The 17,115-nt window shown below is 46.4% G+C and overlaps 1 protein-coding gene across 1 annotated transcript in view; it reads left to right on the top strand.

Moving 5' to 3' along the window:
• Positions 1-17,115, top strand: part of LOC140907106 (ovostatin) — a 54,777-nt gene that overhangs the window by 24,364 nt on the left and 13,298 nt on the right. Inside the window, exons 16-27 of the mRNA XM_073332348.2 lie at positions 1,815-1,985; positions 3,605-3,746; positions 6,847-6,943; positions 7,391-7,619; positions 9,131-9,257; positions 10,939-11,060; positions 12,147-12,198; positions 13,440-13,523; positions 15,042-15,218; positions 15,716-15,797; positions 16,210-16,366; positions 16,987-17,061. Of these exons, the coding sequence (XP_073188449.2) occupies positions 1,815-1,985; positions 3,605-3,746; positions 6,847-6,943; positions 7,391-7,619; positions 9,131-9,257; positions 10,939-11,060; positions 12,147-12,198; positions 13,440-13,523; positions 15,042-15,218; positions 15,716-15,797; positions 16,210-16,366; positions 16,987-17,061 (1,515 nt within the window). The remainder of the gene's footprint in view (positions 1-1,814; positions 1,986-3,604; positions 3,747-6,846; positions 6,944-7,390; positions 7,620-9,130; positions 9,258-10,938; positions 11,061-12,146; positions 12,199-13,439; positions 13,524-15,041; positions 15,219-15,715; positions 15,798-16,209; positions 16,367-16,986; positions 17,062-17,115) is intronic.

Raw genomic sequence — 17,115 nt, 5'->3', positions numbered from 1 at the left:
TGTCCAGTGAAGGTAAGCCAAGAAGTAAGGGTCTCAACATGCAGCAAGGGAGACTTAGGTTAGATATTAAGAAAAAAAAATCTAACAATAAGGAGAGTTAAGCTCTGGAACAAGCTTCCAAGGGAGGTTGTGGAATCCCCATTACTGGAAGTTTTTAAGAACAAGTTGAACAAACACCTGCCAGGGATGGTCTAGATTTACTTGGCCCTGCCCCAGCACAAGAAATGGACTAGATGACCTCTTGAGGTCTGTTCCAGCCCAACATTTCTATGATTCTACAATTCTACATCAGATTGTCTCTGCCTCTACCTGCCCTCCCAGTGCATGTCCCCTCCCTCCTGCTAAGCTGCAGCCTGAGCAGCAGAAGGTGGAGGCAGATCACACTATGGCAGTGATCTTCACTATTGTTGAAGTGGGGGCCACTTTGGCAAAAAACCTTCAGTGTGAGAGCCACATCAACTACTAAATTAACAGATTGCTTACTACTCCTTAATGATGTAATGTTACAGAGCCACTCGTGTAACTGAAACAAAGTCTACTTGTACAATAAAACGATACTCCTTTTATAAAATAATAAGCAGGAAAATATATGGAATTAAAAAGGCACCTATATGGGTAAACTTTTTAAGAGCAAAACTTACTTTAAAAATGGAATGAGCGAAAGCATGCCTGTTCCTCCTTGACTTTGTTCATGCAGTATTTGTAATCTGTCATCGCAATCCTAGTAAGGCAGTCCAAATGTTCATTGGTCAATTTGTTCCTCTGTTTTCTTTTCACCTCTTGGGCTGGAAGTGTGGGCTCTGGGGTGGGCTGGGGCAGAGGGTTTTGGGGTGTGGGAGGGGGCTCAGGGCTGGGGCAGAGTGTTGGAATGTAGGGGCGGGGGGTGAGGGCTTTGGCTGGAGGTGCAGGTGGGGCCAGGGCTGAGGAGTTTGGGGTGCAGGCAGGTTGCCCAAGTGCTGGGGCCAAAGGCCCCCTCCCCTTAGCCCTCCCCCCTGCCGGCAGCAGCTAGCTCTGGGGGAAGGGACCTCTCTCTCCCTGTCAGCAGGCAGCATGGAGCTCTGGGGGAAGGGGCCTCTCACTCACCTCTGGCAGCAATGAGCTCCAGGGCCAGGGGAGAGGCCCACAGAAGCCCTGCAAGCCTCAACTTGCTCCCCTCCCCAGTTTCTGCCCACCCCCTACCTCTCTCCTCTCCATGTCCCTGCTGTGTGGCCCTTTAGAGCTGCTGCACAGCTATTTATAGCCTGCATTGTGGCCGCACAGCTTAGAGGGAACTTAGGGAGCCGCACTTAGTGTCGATGGGAGCCACCACTGGCTCACAGGCCTTGCAATGAAGAACACTGCACTATGGGCAGGAGCAAGGTTCCCAGTAGCAGGGAGAAAGTAAGAGCCAATCAAGACTTGCTCTAGGCAAGAGTCTCAGCCTCCCACCATCAGGAACCCTCTTGCCACAACAACTATTAATCACCCCCTTCTGAACTTTAGGAACCACCCAGGTAGAAAGGTGTGTAATGTGTTAGGATTGGGCAGTGCTCTAAGAGTTAACAAAGAAACTTTCTGGAGGCTGCAATGGAGGATCATGAGCCAGCAGTGTGACAGTCCTAATACAGGCCAATATTGCCTGGGGGCCTGTGCTCCTTCCTGGACACCACACATCACAACAGAGCAAGGTAGACTGAAGAGTTCAGGAGAGGATGAGGCAAAGGATGAGAGTCCCAGACTGGTATCCCACCCCTAGCAGCACCCATTACCTGGTGCATGTCCCTGTATAGATCTCTCCCCAAATACAGGGTCTGTGTTTGTTTCCCCTCTCACAGGTGTATAACCTACTTCCCTTGCAAGAGTTATATGGTTATTACTTCAACGGGCTGAACCTGGAAGATGACAGCAAAGAGCCATGTGTCCCGGCTGACAACATCTTTCATAATGGCTTGTATTACATGCCTGTGTCCTCTGACTTCGCCCCAGATGTTTATCAATATTTCAAGGCAAGCATGCTGGAATTTCTTTAAATTAGCCCACAATGAACTGTCACCTGGTTAGCAATGGAAGAGGAGAGCAGGGAAGGGGGTGGGGGTGATGAAGGTGAAATTTAAGTGCCCTCCCTGGTTTTCTCCCTTGCAAATCATGAAATGCAGCTGGCACCTGGTGTCGGGTATATAACTTCTTCTGCTGACATGTCCTCCTGCACTTAGTCTTATTGGTAGGCAAAGCAGTTTGAGTGCTGAAGTAGAGCTGGTCAGGAATTTTTCGATGAAACTCTTTTTCATTAGAAAATGCCAATTTGTAAAACTGAAACTTTTCAGCGGAAAGGGTTGGTTTTGACAAAACTGTTGTCAGGAAGATTTATCAGGTCCAGGATGGAATTTCTGGTCAAAACCAGAAAGAGAGGCCCATCTCAGAGTAGCCAATAGTCCAGTGGTTACAGCGCCCATCTGGAGTGTAGAAGATGCACCTCGAAGTCCATGTTCTGCCTGATTCAGAGGAGGGTCTGGAACCTACATCTGCGTATACCCACTGAGTGCTCCGACCACAAGGCTGTTGGTCATTTTATAGGAAGAGCTTCTCCTGTTGAAGCTGTTTCACTTAGTCTAAGTGATTAAATATTCATTGTACCAGAAAGAGAGAGAGAGACTGACACTGATTCAGAGCCCTGACTCAAGCCCAGGTTTCCCACATCCCAGGGGAGGACGCTAACCCCTAAGCTGTTGGGGATTCTGGAATGGAGTTCTTTCTCTCTCGTTTTTTTTCACACAAAAAACCTTTGAAATATGTTAGTTTTGTCCCATTGTGGAATGGGAAGAATTTTGAAACCTTGAAAGGTTTTGCCCCCAGCTCTATTATGAAGTCTGTAGTCTGGGGCGGGGGATAGGGCCAGAGTCAATCCTGCACTGTGGTGCAATCTTATTTCCTGCTGTCATATATCCAGCCTCCCCTTAGAGCAGCTGAGCCTCACAACATGAGGGCCCTCTTCCAGTAACAGAGGGGTGAGATGAGATGGCTCAATTTATTTTCTAGCTGTAGACTCCAATTTTTTTTATCTGAGGGGCAGTGGACAGGTCTCCCAAGGGAAGTGATTGAAACCCAGTTGGATTTCCTAATATACAGTAAGGAAGAGTCCTACACTGGCCCTCAGGTAAAGGACTAGATGGGCCGTGATAGATCTCTTGCATCTCTAGATGCTGAAGTGAGGCCCCTTTCAGAGCTCCATTAATGTAGTTTCTGACTGTACAACAGGTGTCACTGTCGTACATTAGAGATTCAGCACCAAATTCCTCTGTCCTGAGTGTTGTGTGTTTGTAGTGCACACTCTGAATGGATTCCTTTGGCATATTCTGCATCTCTAAAATGCATGGAACTCCCATTGACATTGAAAATGCCATAGAGACCCACAGGGGAGAAGAGAGAGAAGCTGGCCCTAGGATGGGGCAGTGGGAGAAATAGTGCCACTAAGAAGAGCCTGGAGTTTAGATGGGCACTGTTCACTTGTGGTATTATCCACTCTCTTGTAACTAGAAGGCTGTGGATGGGGAAGGAGGGCAGAGTGGAATAAAGCTGTACTAGGAAGCAGAGGTGGTTGATGTACTTTTCATTTTGATTTTTGAAGGAGATGGGCATGAAGGTTTTTACCAACTCTCGGCTGCGGCAGCCTGTGGTGTGTGGAAGTGTCAGACCACGCCCTGATTTCCTTGGCCGTCCTGGCTTTGGTGGAAGTTTGTCCACACCTATGACTACTGCCAAATTGTCAGGTAATAGCGGGTGGCAGAAAAAAAGATGAGGTTGTTTTCTTCCTACATGGATCTGTGAGATTAGGAACGCTTGTGGGGAGAAGGGGCACTGTGTGGAGTGGACGTACAAGCCTGTCCCTGCATGTTAGCAGTCACAGATACACACAGCTCTACCTGAAATCCCAGTCCAGTGTGGAACCAAAGCATACAGGGTTTCAGGTAATGCCAGTGGAAGCCTGTCAACTCTAAGCCACTGCTTCCAATCCAGCCTGAGAGCAGACATTTTGGGGGATGTAATACAGATGTGTTGGACCGGCTGGCTCTTGGTTCTAGTATGAGCAGTTTGTACTGAGAGGCAGCATAGCACTGGGATTAGGGCACAGAGCTGAGAGTCAGGAGATCTGGTGTCACGTTATGGGGTGCAAGCGACACTAGTGAGACATTGATCTGCCCTGTACCTCTGGGTGCCTAAAAGTGCTCTGCTGCCGTGGTTTCCCTGTCTCGATGCTCCCAGCTAGCAGACAAGCATGCACTGGTGTCTGTGTGTTGAGCAAACCTGGTTCAGCAGCTCGGACTTCAGCAGCCTGCTTGTTATACTACAGCCAGACTCTGGTATCCACCAGCCTTGGTTACTACTAGCCAAGTGACCACAGCACATCCCCAGTCCCGAATTTCCTCAAAAACATGTGCTCTGAAGTGACCAGCCCTCTGCTGGACTACTTGGAGATATAATAAGGTTTGTTTCTTCCTTTTAAAGAGACAGTACTAAGAGCTTGCCACATTAACTGGAGTTAACAATTACTTCAGTTCAGACACAGCATGGGGCTGGCTTAAATTAAAACAAGTTTATTAAAAACTGGAAGTGGGTTAAGTGATGCCAAGTAAAAGAAATAAACATAGAGATGGCTAAAAGCAAATGATAGTGAAAACATGAACCTAAAAGTCTAAATCTTAACTAACAAGGCACAGTCTTTGTTTAAGATGATTTCACCCACCAACTACTCTTAGTCCAGCTCGGTTGATTGTCTCTCAGTCAGGACCTTCCATAGAAGTACAAGGTGCTGGTTTCCCCTGTCTGTTTAGGTCTAAGATAAATATGAAGTCTCTTTCTGTCCCTTATATTCTCCAAGAATTGTCTCTGTCCTCAAAGTTAGGAAGGTGTATTCAGTCTCCTGTGTCTCCCTGGGATGCAGGAGCCATGATAATTCTCCGTCTCTCAAATTCAAGCTCAAGACAGCTCCTGCTGGCTTGCTTGATAGTTTTATTCATGGCTAATATTTAAGTTGAGGTAAACGCACATTCCTTGGTCTAGGGCAGATCTGTTTATCACCTTTACCTAGGCTAGGCTGTTTTCTTACACATCTTCTAGTAACGTTATACAGATTCAATTCATAATTTCACAAATAAGTTTAACACCTGCATTTTACAATGATATAAATGACCAGTGTGCTATTACATTTCAAGTGATACCTTATAAGATATATTTTGAACAAACATCATTGCAGTAGTGTGAATTGCAGAGTGTGAATTCAGGGGTGTTTAGGGTCCCACCTGGGTTTTACTTCCAGTTTTTCCATTAAGAAAAGGAGTACTTGTGGCACCTTAGAGACTAACCAATTTATTTGAGCATAAGCTTTCGTGAGCTACAGCTCACTTCATCGGATGCATACTGTGGAAAGTGTAGAAGATCTTTTTATACACACAAAGCATGAAAAAATACCTCCCCCCACCCCACTCTCCTGCTGGTAATAGCTTATCTAAAGTGATCACTCTCCTTACAATGTGTATGATAATCAAGTTGGGCCATTTCCATCATACACATTGTAAGGAGAGTGATCACTTTAGATAAGCTATTACCAGCAGGAGAGTGGGGTGGGGGGAGGTATTTTTTCATGCTTTGTGTGTATAAAAAGATCTTCTACACTTTCCACAGTATGCATCCGATGAAGTGAGCTGTAGCTCACGAAAGCTTATGCTCAGATAAATTGGTTAGTTTCTAAGGTGCCACATGTACCCCTTTTTCTTTTTGTGAATACAGACTAACACGGCTGTTACTCTGAAACCAGTTTTTCCATTGATTCCCTGGGTGACCATGGACAAGTCAAACAGCCTCCTTTGTGTCTGTCAAATTGGGTTTGCAATACATACTTCATGGGAGTGTTGTAGGGACTGGTTAATGTATGTGCAGAGATCTGTAGTCCTCAGATTGAAGGGGCGACATAAATGCAAAGGCTTACCACATTGTCCAAAGGTACTCCCATCTCTAAAGCTGGTTGGTAATTTTTCAATGAAACCATTTGTGAAACAGGTTCAGATTCAACAGATCTCCTGACTTGAAAACAACATTGAAATGAAATGTTTTGAAATTGTCAAAATGTTTCATTTAATCATTTTTAATCTGTTTTTCCCAATTTGAAATTCCTTTCTATCACAAAATTTAAGATAGGTGTACTGAAAAAGGAGAAAAAAGGGTCAAAACTGAAAGGAGACATTTTGCAATATTTAAATGAATCGTTTCAGTTGAACTGGAAACATAATTGGTTCAGGACCACAAATATTTTTGAGAATTCAACTTTTTATCCCAGTTTGAGATGAATCTTTGTCCTGGCGTTTAAACATTAACCTGATCGTGAATAAGGGATAAGTAGTGTATGATTTAGTAGGTGAACATTTCATTCTAACTTTGACCTTTAATAAAAAAAATAGTTTAAAAAAAAAAAAGTTGATCTCTTGAAAATATCTGAGGGATGGGAAAACTGTTTCCCGCCCATCTCTAACCCAGCTCGCCATTGGGTGGCCTGATGAAGTGAGCTGGTGGGTCTCAATCCAGTTCTGGGGGATATAGGTGGCCACATTCAAAAACTCCCCACCACAACTGTAGCTCAATAGAGAACAACGGTTGAATCCTGTGCTTAGTCCTAGAGGTTTTCTCTCCTGAACAAGTTTGAGAAACATGGGGATGGGGACAGGGATTTGCTTGCCATTGCCCCTGCTTTGCCAGTTTTGGGGATAAACACGGTGGCATCAGTTTGATCCATAGTGTATATGCAAAGGCCACTCTGCCATTGCACCTTTGCTGAATGCACTGGGTTTGACCAAGTTCCCCATTTTCCCTTAACAGAGACTGTTTCTGCAGATGATTCTCGAGGCAGAGTCATGATTGAGACTGTTCGAAAATTCTTCCCCGAGACATGGATTTGGGATCTCGTTTCAGTAGAGTGAGTACAGCTTATTCTGTCTTCTCATCTTCTTTTAAAGGCCCCACTATTGCCCTTCCTGTTGCCTTTCAAGGCATGAAACACTTCCTCTGGATAGCTGCCTCACCCCCCCTCCCCCCGCATGGTGATATTGTTCAAGGCTGTTAGTTCATGTTCCCAAATAATGCACCCAACATGTCAGACTTGGCTAGCGAAAGGAACGAGTGTCTTGTTGCTAAGGTAGAGTCAAGAACTTAGGGTCTTGTTCCATGCTCTGCCACCAATTGTTCTGTTACCTCAGGCAAGTGGCATGCAGGAGAATTTTCTAGGGGCTTCTCTTCAGAGGATTTGAGTGATGAATTTTGGGCACTCGGACAACAAGGGGAATTCTTCAAGCAGAACATGGGCAGTGCTCACTCTGTTGTCTCTACTGAGTGCCACATACACACTCTGCCTCATTCCCTCTAGTTCCACTGGCAAGGCCAACGTTGTATTCACCATCCCTGACACCATCACTGAATGGAAAGCCAGCGTCTTCTGTTTGGAGAGGGAGTCTGGATTTGGTATCTCTGCACCCACCTCTCTGACAGCCTTCCAGCCTTTCTTTGTTGACCTGACCCTGCCCTACTCCATCATCCGGGGGGAAGACTTCCTCCTTAGAGCCAACATCTTCAACTACCTGGACATGTGCATCAAGGTATGTCCTCTTCTTCTCTCTCTGATTAAATGTGTCCCCCACAACCTGGAAGATACCACATCCTTTCCAGGATACCTGTCTGCGTGGCTAAAACAAGCAGCAATGTGGCAAATTTGTTAAGACCTATCTACGGCAAATCAGCCTGGTTGTGCCAATCCTTGTGGGCCACTACAGAGCAGAGACAGAGCTTGCTGAATTGTGTTCTGGGAGTGGGATATAAGCAAACCTCTGCTGGGAGTTGAAAAGACCAGAAATGTGGGTGTGTATGTAGCATCATTCATGCTTCAGGGTTCTTTACAGCTCTGACTTTAGTGGGGCTACAGAGGCTGAAAGTCCAGGCAGGACCTGGGCCTCCCAAAGTGCAAAGAAAGGGGGTTGCAGGTGAGGAGTTGAGCCTGGTCAGATCCTGACTCCTGTCTGGGGTGCAGGGTACAGAGAGCATCAGAATCACAGTGCTTGTATCCGTGGAGTATTTGCCTAGGCAGAGGCTCTGTACAACTTCTGACGGCTGGGGTAAATAGCTTGCACTTCTTGTGCCCCAGTCAGCAGCATGAGGCAGAGCTTTCTGCCCTTCAGGACAGGAGGTGTAAGAGCCGTGTTTGAATGTGTTCTTTCCAGTTACCCATAGGGGAATTCTGCCTACCTCACCACCCTCAGGCAGAACCCATCCAATAACAGTGGGGTGCACCCACACTCCTCAATAGCTTACACACAGCTTAAAGGGGACCTGTGAAAAATATTTGTACCCTCCTTTTTTGCTTTTTTGCATTGTATCTAAAAAGCTAGACTTCCCCCCCCTGTTTTTTTTTTCTGCTTGATTTTAATATTAAATCAAGTCTCATTTTATCCTCCTTTTTGGTGGAGGTCTCAAAGGATAACTGGAGAACTACAGTGGGAACTTTCTTAGACTTTAATTAAAGAGGTGTGTTTGAATAATCAGAAAAATACTTTTCTCCTTAGACTCTTAACAATCAGTATGTTAAATAGATGTTAACAAACAAAAAGACCCCAGAGTTTTAAATCCTTTTCCTTTCCATCTCTTGTGATGTCATAATCCCTTTCCAGTTTTCCTAATAGTCCTGCAACAAAACATAGAAATCAGAAAAATGTTTGGAAGAAAAAGTAACAACCCTTGGTGGCCTTCAATATACCCCATAAAGCAGCAAAAAAGAGCCCAGGCAGTGGTTTCCTATGCAGATCACCTGGAAGGCATTAGCCCCTTTTGTACCAAGTGAGAGCATGGGTGCTGGTCAGTATATTAGGTTATTTACTGCCATGGTATATTTCATGTCCCTATGGATGGCTATTAGAGACAGGCAGAAGGGAGCTCTGTTAAGGTGCCCTCTGAAGAGTGGCCCATCCAATACCACAGCATCCCCTGTCCCGGTTCTGCCCCATAGTGTTGGCATTGGATACCCACTGGAGACAGGCAGAAGGGAGTTCCTGTAATGCTCACCCTGTTTGTGTCAGACATAGCCTGCGCCACATCAGTATTTCTCTCCTGCTTTCAGGTTGGTATTTTGCTGGCCAATTCCCAGGATTACCAGGCTCAGCTCCTGTCCCCAAAGAGAGATGATGGATGTGTGTGCGCCAGTGAGAGGAAAACCTATGTCTGGAACATTATCTCCAAAAAACTCGGTAAGTTTCTGCACAACTTTCTGTCCTGTGACTGATGCTGGTCTATTCATGTGTCACCAAAAGCCCATCCCTAACCAGTCCATCTCCTGAGTCCATAGAGCTTGAACCTACATTGCCCCAACTTCGCTTGCCTGGGAGGTGCTCTACAGAAAGCTGCATTGCCTTGCCCTTTCCATGTATAGAGTTCAGAGCTCCATCACCCCATGGCTGATCATAGAATATCCGGATTGGAAGGGCCTCAGGAGATCATAGAATATCAGGGTTGGAAGGGACCTCAGGAGGTCATCTAGTCCAACCCCCTGCTCAAAGCGGGACCAATCCCCAATTAAATCATCCCAGCCAGGGCTTTGTCAAGCCTGACCTTAGAAACTTCTAAGGAAGGAGATTCTACCACCTCCCTAGGTAACGCATTCCAGTGTTTCACCACCCTCAAAGTGAAAAAGTTTTTTCTAATATCCAACCTAAACCTCCCCCACTGCAACTTGAGACCATTACTCCTTGTCCTGTCCTCTTCTACCACTGAGAATAGTCTAGAACCATTCTCTCTGGAACCACCTCTCAGGTAGTTGAAAGCAGCTATCAAATGCCCCCTCATTCTTCTCTTCTGCAGACTAAACAATCCCAGTTCCCTCAGCCTCTCCTCCATAAGTCATGTGTTCCAGAACCCTAATAATTTTTGTTGCCCTTCGCTGGACTCTCTCCAATTTATCCACATCCTTCTTGTAGTGTGGGGCCCAAAACTGGACACAGTACTCCAGATGAGGCCTCACCAATGTCAAATAGAGGGGGACAATCGCATCCCTCGATCTGCTCGCTATGCCCCTACTTATACATCCCAAAATGCCATTGGCCTCTTTGGCAACAAGGGCACACTGCTGACTCATATCCAGCTTCTCGTCCACTGTCACCCCTAGGTCCTTTTCCGCAGAACTGCTGCCTAGCCATTCGGTCCCTAGTCTGTAGCTGTGCATTGGGTTCTTACGTCCTAAGTGCAGGACCCTGCACTTATCCTTATTGAACCTCATCAGATTTCTTTTGGCACAATCCTCCAATTTGTCTAGGTCCCTCTGTATCCTATCCCTGCCCTCCAGCGTATCTACCACTCCTCCCAGTTTAGTATCATCCACAAATTTATGAGAGTGCAAACCACACCATCTAGTCCAACCCCCTGCTCAAAGCAGGACCAATCCCCAACTAAATCATCCCAGCCAGGGCTTTGTCAAGCCTGACCTTAAAAATATCTAAGGAAGGAGATTCCACCACCTCCCTAGATGATTAGGGGACTGGAACACATGACTTATGAGGAGAGGCTGAGGGAACTGGGATTGTTTAGTCTGTGGAAGAGAAGAATGAGGGGGGATTTGATAGCTGCTTTCAACTACCTGAAAGGGGGTTCCAAAGAGGATGGATCTAGACTGTTCTCAGTGGTAGCTGATGACAGAACAAGGAGTAATGGTCTCAAGTTGCAGTGGGGGAGGTTTAGGTTGGATATTAGGAAAAACGTTTTCACTAGGAGGGTGGTGAAACACTGGTGACTAAACAGTCATCACACCAGCTGACCCACAGAGTCCCATACTGCAGCTTTGTCACATGTAGAGGTCAATTGCCAGAAGAAATCTGCTAAGAGCCATCACGCTGGGCAATGGAGGTACCTTTTTCTCTTTATTGGGTGTTATTCCAGGTGATGTGACGTTCAGTGTTACTGCTGAGACCAAGAAGAGTGGTGGGAAGTGTGGGAACAGAACATCTGGGAAGCCGGAGATAGGGTGGAAGGACACCCTGATCAGAACCCTGTTGGTTGAGGTACAGTGGAAAGCTCTGGCTCTGTGTCTGAACATCCCTCCCTCCCATGAAGAGTACAGCAAGTATGCGTGAAAGCAAGTCAAAGTATTTGAAGTGCCCTAAAGCGCACCAGGCTTGTGTCCAGTGTCAGCCAGCTGGGATAGGGCTGGGTGTTCAGTTTACGAATGATGCCCTCTCAACAACATTCTTGATGGCAGTGGCGAGTGTTTAGTGAACATGATGGAGGTCAGAGTGTGTGAGCCAGCCCATCCTGAAACCTCTCCCTACTTCTAACTGCAGTGCTGGAGAGTTTGTCCTGTCTGCTGCATTAGCCAGCCTGGGGTCAGACTGGCTATGCTGATGTAGCCACTTTGTAGGACAGGACTCCTTCTCCATTACCAAAATACCCTGTGCATGCATTCACTATGTTTGCATTCTGCACTTCGGCAGAGCTGAGACTGGGACCAGCATAGGTATTGTCCACAGAATGCAAATCCACCAGAAGAGTTAAAATGAATCTCTCACAGGCCTGTCAGAGCTCTGCTCAGCATTTCCTAGCCAAAAACTACATCTGACTCTATCTAACTAGCAAGCAATGGTATTAATAGGGCATCCAGCACCATGTTCAATCACGCGTCTAGGACAGCTGTCTCCTGGCTGGCAGGAGTATTCCTATCCTGTATGCCCTCTTAACCTGGGACATTCAGGGACTGCCAATAAAACCTTTGCACCCCACTACCCTATATATCAAGCTATATTACTCACAAGTGACAAAGCCCTTACTGAGTTATGTTGGGGGAAGTAAAGAGAGGGGAGGACTGAAGCAGATGGAAGAGAAATACAGTAAGTTTCCCCCACCCCCTTGTGTAATAGGGGGAGGGAGAACGGGAAAGACTCCACAGACCCAGAACCAATTGTCTAGAGCTCCCCTGAAGTTGCAGCCACATCATGGCTGTGTCTGGTCCCTAGAGTCTGGGTATAATACCCTGATTACTTGACAGTATGGATACTGGGATGGCTTTTCATTACTGTCATTGGACCATTTTCTTTTGTGATGTTCATTCTGACATGCTGTATGTGTTTTCCTCTCTCCCCTCCACCGACCAGCCTGAAGGCATTGAAAAGGAGGTGACACAGAGCTCCCTCATCTGCACAAAGGGTAAGGGCATCTCTCCAAATTCTGTACTTGTTGACTGGGACCAAAGCTCTTTCCCTCAGCACAAATTAATAATTTTGTAATTCCCTGACCTATCCCCCTTTCACTGAGGCACTGTACAGGTGGTACCTAGATGTGTGAGGAAGGATAGTCCAGGAGTTAGAGTGCTAGTCTGGCAGTGGGGTAATGAGGGTTCAATTCCCTGCTGTGCCACTAACCTCCTGTGTGAGCTTTGGCAGGTCACTTAGGGTATGTCTACACTGCATACTAAGCCCAGGCTCTGACTCAGGTTTGGGCCCAAGCCCCCCTTCTGTTCACATGCAAATCAGTCTGACTTGGGTACAGCAAGCACTCATGACCTGGCTCCTAGAACCCTGCTCAGGGGTGGGTCAGAGCCTGCATCCTGCTGTGACTTGGGTCCATTTGCAGCGTGCAGTGCACAGGTCAAGCTGCAAACCCAGGTCAGAGTAGTGCAGGATGGATGCGTTAGCACAGTGCTGAGACCCAGGTCTGCCAATTGTAATCCCAGGCTTACAACGCAGGGGGGATGTTCTAGCACAGTCCCATGGAACCGAGTTTAGTGTGCAGGGTAGACCTAACAGCTCTTTCTAATAGTGCAGGGGGCCATATAGCTACCTAAGATACGTAGTTCACTGGGCCATTTCAGGCGTGTGCTGGCCCCCCTGAAGGCATATTTGATGTCTTCCCCTCAGAGTTTAATGTTTTAGTTTCCTTCTCCCAGTGAGGATGTAAGGTAGGGCTAGGAGTGGGAGAGAGACAGGGGAGCCTTAGATTGGATTTTGCCATGAAACGTGGTCAGTAGCCAAGCTGCTGTGGAGGCTATGGAAGACCACTTGCTAATGGAGGGAGCAGAAAATAGGACACTGACCCACACCAACCCCCCACATCAAGTGTCTTGCCAAGGAGGGTCCTTCAACCTGGGTTCCTGGCCACGACAAGTGTCATCGCAGCCTGTGAGCACTGGCCTTGCCTAGATACGTTGACTTCTGTGGACTGTGGTAACTTACATCAGCTGAGGATTTGCCCTGTTTTGTCTAGCTTTCACTGTATTCATTTTACTTTGTCTCCTTCACTCCAGCCTATTGTTAAGCTCATGGGGGCAACAGCAGCAGTTTCCATCTGCTGTTCCCCATTGTGGGTGTCTTCTGATGTTCATTCATTTTCATTTTTACAGGACGTGCTTAGTTGCTATGATCAAAATTAATCTAATATTGTCCCCACAGATGCTGCAGCCACGGAACAGCTGTCTCTGAAACTGCCTGAAAACCTGGTGGAAGGATCAGCCAGAGCCTTTTGCTCTGTCACTGGTAAATCTATTCAGTTTTGTGTTGAGATTCTTGCATCTCAGGAAAGGCAAACTTCTGAGCAACAAGGCTTCTTCCTGCCTCTTTGAAAGTAAACATCCAGCTTTGCAGTGATAGAAGACACCCTCTTTGCCAGAACCCAGGTTCTGAATGGTGGGGATACTCCTTTCTTTTGGTATAAAGTGTTTATTGGCACTTGTTTGGGTTGACCCAATTCTTTGCCACTCATGCCTAATGCACCCATCCTAAACTCATGCCAATAAAACCTTGGTGCCCCACCATCCTATATCCCAAGCTACATGACTCACAAGTGACAGAGCCCTTACTGAGTTATGCTGGTCCTCCCAAAATCATGCCAATAAACCCATTATGTCACCACACCCCATCATGTGCTCTGTATGTGCCAGACTTTCTAGAAATACTATTTTAGCAATGTTGTAGCAAAGGTTTTTTTTTTTTTAAAGCTTTATTAAAATTCTTTTGTATCCCTCTGTGAGTTCAGTTATCCAGGCCACGGAAGGAGAACAAATTGAAATTAATACAATTTTAGAAACCACTAAATATTTCACCCAAATACCATTTGGAACTAAATAATTGCATTGCAGTTAAGGCCTGATACGTTGGGGTGTACCAAGCCTCAGAAACAATTGATGGGTGTCCCATAGAGGAACTAAGAAATCCTTCCCCTGAAGTGTTATGAAGCAGGGTTCCCAAAGTTTTTCATAGTGGGGGTAATATTTTAGTACAGAGACGGCCTCCTGGACACTTTTCCCCCTTACCTGATTCCTGATCGCCGAGATACGCTTCTCCATCTCATGCCCTCCCTGTGGCAGCTACAGCAGTTTCTCACATGGCGAGGTAACACTGGGAAAGTACTTGATGCATTTCAGCTTTCTCTTAATGCATTTTAACAGCTGGAAATAAAGAGAAAATGCTTGTGGCATGTGACCAGCCAGCTCTTTATGGACAATCAGCAAGGGCTGCGGAGACCACAGTTTGGAAACTTGCGCTCTGAAGTGCCCATTTCTAGCGCTGTTGGGTTGGAAGTTCTTAAACCTGCCCAGGGCTCTTTTGCCCAGGCTGTACTGACAACTGTAACTTTCTTGGGATAAGGAAGAAACCTTTCTTGGTGGTGTGTTCTTTTTGTTCTTAAATAAAAACCAGCTGCTTGAAGCTTTGCAGGCATTTGCCGTGTTCAAGATATTTCTGGTGCAGATTATCTGGCAAAGTGCAGGTGTGGCGGGCAAAGGGGCATGAGGTGTGGGGGTTTCTTGTTTGGGGTTTTTTGCTGTCTTCTACTTTAGAACAGAACAAATCTGTCCTCCTGTGCTCGGGACTCAAGGATTACTGAGAAAAGCAGTGGTAGAATCTCTGCAGCCAGGGGTTAATTCTAGAATCTCTGCCAGGGTCTTGAGGGGCCCTGACTATTGTACTGATGTTATTGTTCTGTAGTACATATTAACTTTGCAGATTCTGATGTTGGCTCTGAGTGAAACTCACTCCCTATGTCTCTATTCCCAGGTGATATCCTGGGCACAGCCATGCAGAACCTGCAGCAGCTCCTCCAGATGCCCTTTGGCTGCGGGGAGCAGAACATGGTCCTGTTTGCCCCCAACATCTATGTCCTGGATTATTTGAATAAGACGGGGAAGCTGAGTGAGGAGACCAAATCCAAGGCCATTGGATACTTAGTCAGTGGTGAGGGGCCTCTTCTTAACTTGTGACACCCTCCTGCCTCCATTGATAGCATGCACTACAAAGTTACCCTGGTAACTCTACATTTTTCATTTAACTAAGCACACTGAACCATGTAGCTGCCTTGTAATACCCTGCTGACCTGCTTGCTCCTGCAAAACAATTGGTAGTTCTGCTTGAAATTGTAACTAGCATCATCCTGCCTCTTCTATCCCCTCCCCACCCACCTTTTCACCTTGTTTGAGGTTCACTCCTTTTATGTCTTGTCTTCCTGCCCCTTCCACATGGCTGTTTTTTGTTTTCAGTCCTTAGTATGCTCCCCTTGCTCCTTTCCCCCAGGCTTTGATGCCAAGTCAATGTTCTTCTGCTCTTCTCAGTCCCTCAGACTCATCCCCATTTGATTTCTTTAATTGGGGTTCTGGATTTATTTGATGGCAAATTAAAATGGGATTTTGTTGGTGTTAATCAGGGAACATTTCCTCCTCCTTGTGTGTTTTCAGGGTACCAGAAGCAGCTGTCATACAAACACCCGGATGGATCCTACAGTGTCTTTGGGACCAGAGATAAGGAAGGAAACACATGGTGAGAGCTGGGAAGCTGGCTGAGGCCTAGGCTGGTAATGAATCCATGAGCTGCAGATGAAAGACACACACTAAATAAATCAATCACACACGTAAAGAGCATGGACTAGAACTTTAGTTCTACAGCTCTAAGTACAGCCATCTCTACCAGTGATGCTAAAGGAGAACTCTCTTAGCTGCTACTGGCAGCAGGTCCCTTTTTCTTCTCTGTAGATTCACGCACTTGAGGTGACATGATCATACACATGCACACAAAGCCAGCATTTTACAGACAGATTAAAGAAAATGTTCTATCCCATCATCTGTCGCTCATTCCCCTCCTGGTCTGTGTGTAGGAGGGGAAGGGACCTGCATTGCGTTTTGACGCTGTAGACTCCAAGTGACTGCTCATATCTGTGTTGTTCTCCTCCCAGGCTCACCGCATTCGTATACAAGTCATTTGCACAAGCCAAGCGCTATATCTTTATTGATGACAGTGTCCAGTCCCAAACTCTGATCTGGCTCTCAAGCAAACAGAAGACAAATGGTTGCTTCCAAAGTGTTGGGAAACTCTTCAACAATGCCTTGAAGGTGACACATTTCTACTCCCTGCCAAACTTCCTGTCCTGCCACTGGGAAGGCACTTTCTTACCACTACCAAATAGCATCCTTAATCCCCAATTCTGTCCCTTCCCCTGGGATAACTCTTCAGACATACACAAGTAATAATGTCAAAATTTAATGGGTTTCATTTTCCAAAGCATATCTCTGGTCTCACAAATCTGTTTTCTTTCCCCTATCTCCCAGCTCCTACACTCTGTCCTATCCACTACAGATGTACAAAGTTGAAGAAGTTCTTTGCTTGCTGGCAGATAGGGGCTCCTCTCCCACATCCTCTAAGGCAAGCAGCTGCCCCTATGAGATGTTGCTAGGCTCGTTCTTCTTCCTTAAGAATTGCTTCCATAGCTGGCTAGGCTCTTCATTGTAAAGAAGAACTCGGCCTGCAATAGAAGCAGAACCAGTCCGATGTGACCAGCAAACACTGGTGATCAGTTTGAGAACTGTTATCCTGAACTCTCTGTCCAGGCATAACCGGGTAATAACACAATATGGGAACCACTTTGGTGTAGTAAGTCAGTGAAACAGTCCAGGGGGAGGAGAAGGTGGTCCCTCCCCCCGGAATGACTAGTTCTGTTGTGTGTTTTATTCAGGGAGGAGTTGACGACGAGCTTTCACTCACAGCCTACATCACCACGGCTTTGCTTGAGGCTGGACACCCCAGCTCGGTAAGGATTCCTTCGCTATGGTTGTCCTGCTGTAATTTGTTTCAGTCAATTGGC

Source organism: Lepidochelys kempii, chromosome 1 (genome assembly GCF_965140285.1).
Source record: "Lepidochelys kempii isolate rLepKem1 chromosome 1, rLepKem1.hap1, whole genome shotgun sequence".
Classification (NCBI taxonomy): Eukaryota; Metazoa; Chordata; order Testudines; family Cheloniidae; genus Lepidochelys; species Lepidochelys kempii.
The sequence above is the reverse complement of the archived record's forward strand: the minus strand, read 5'-3'. Positions and strand labels throughout refer to the sequence as shown.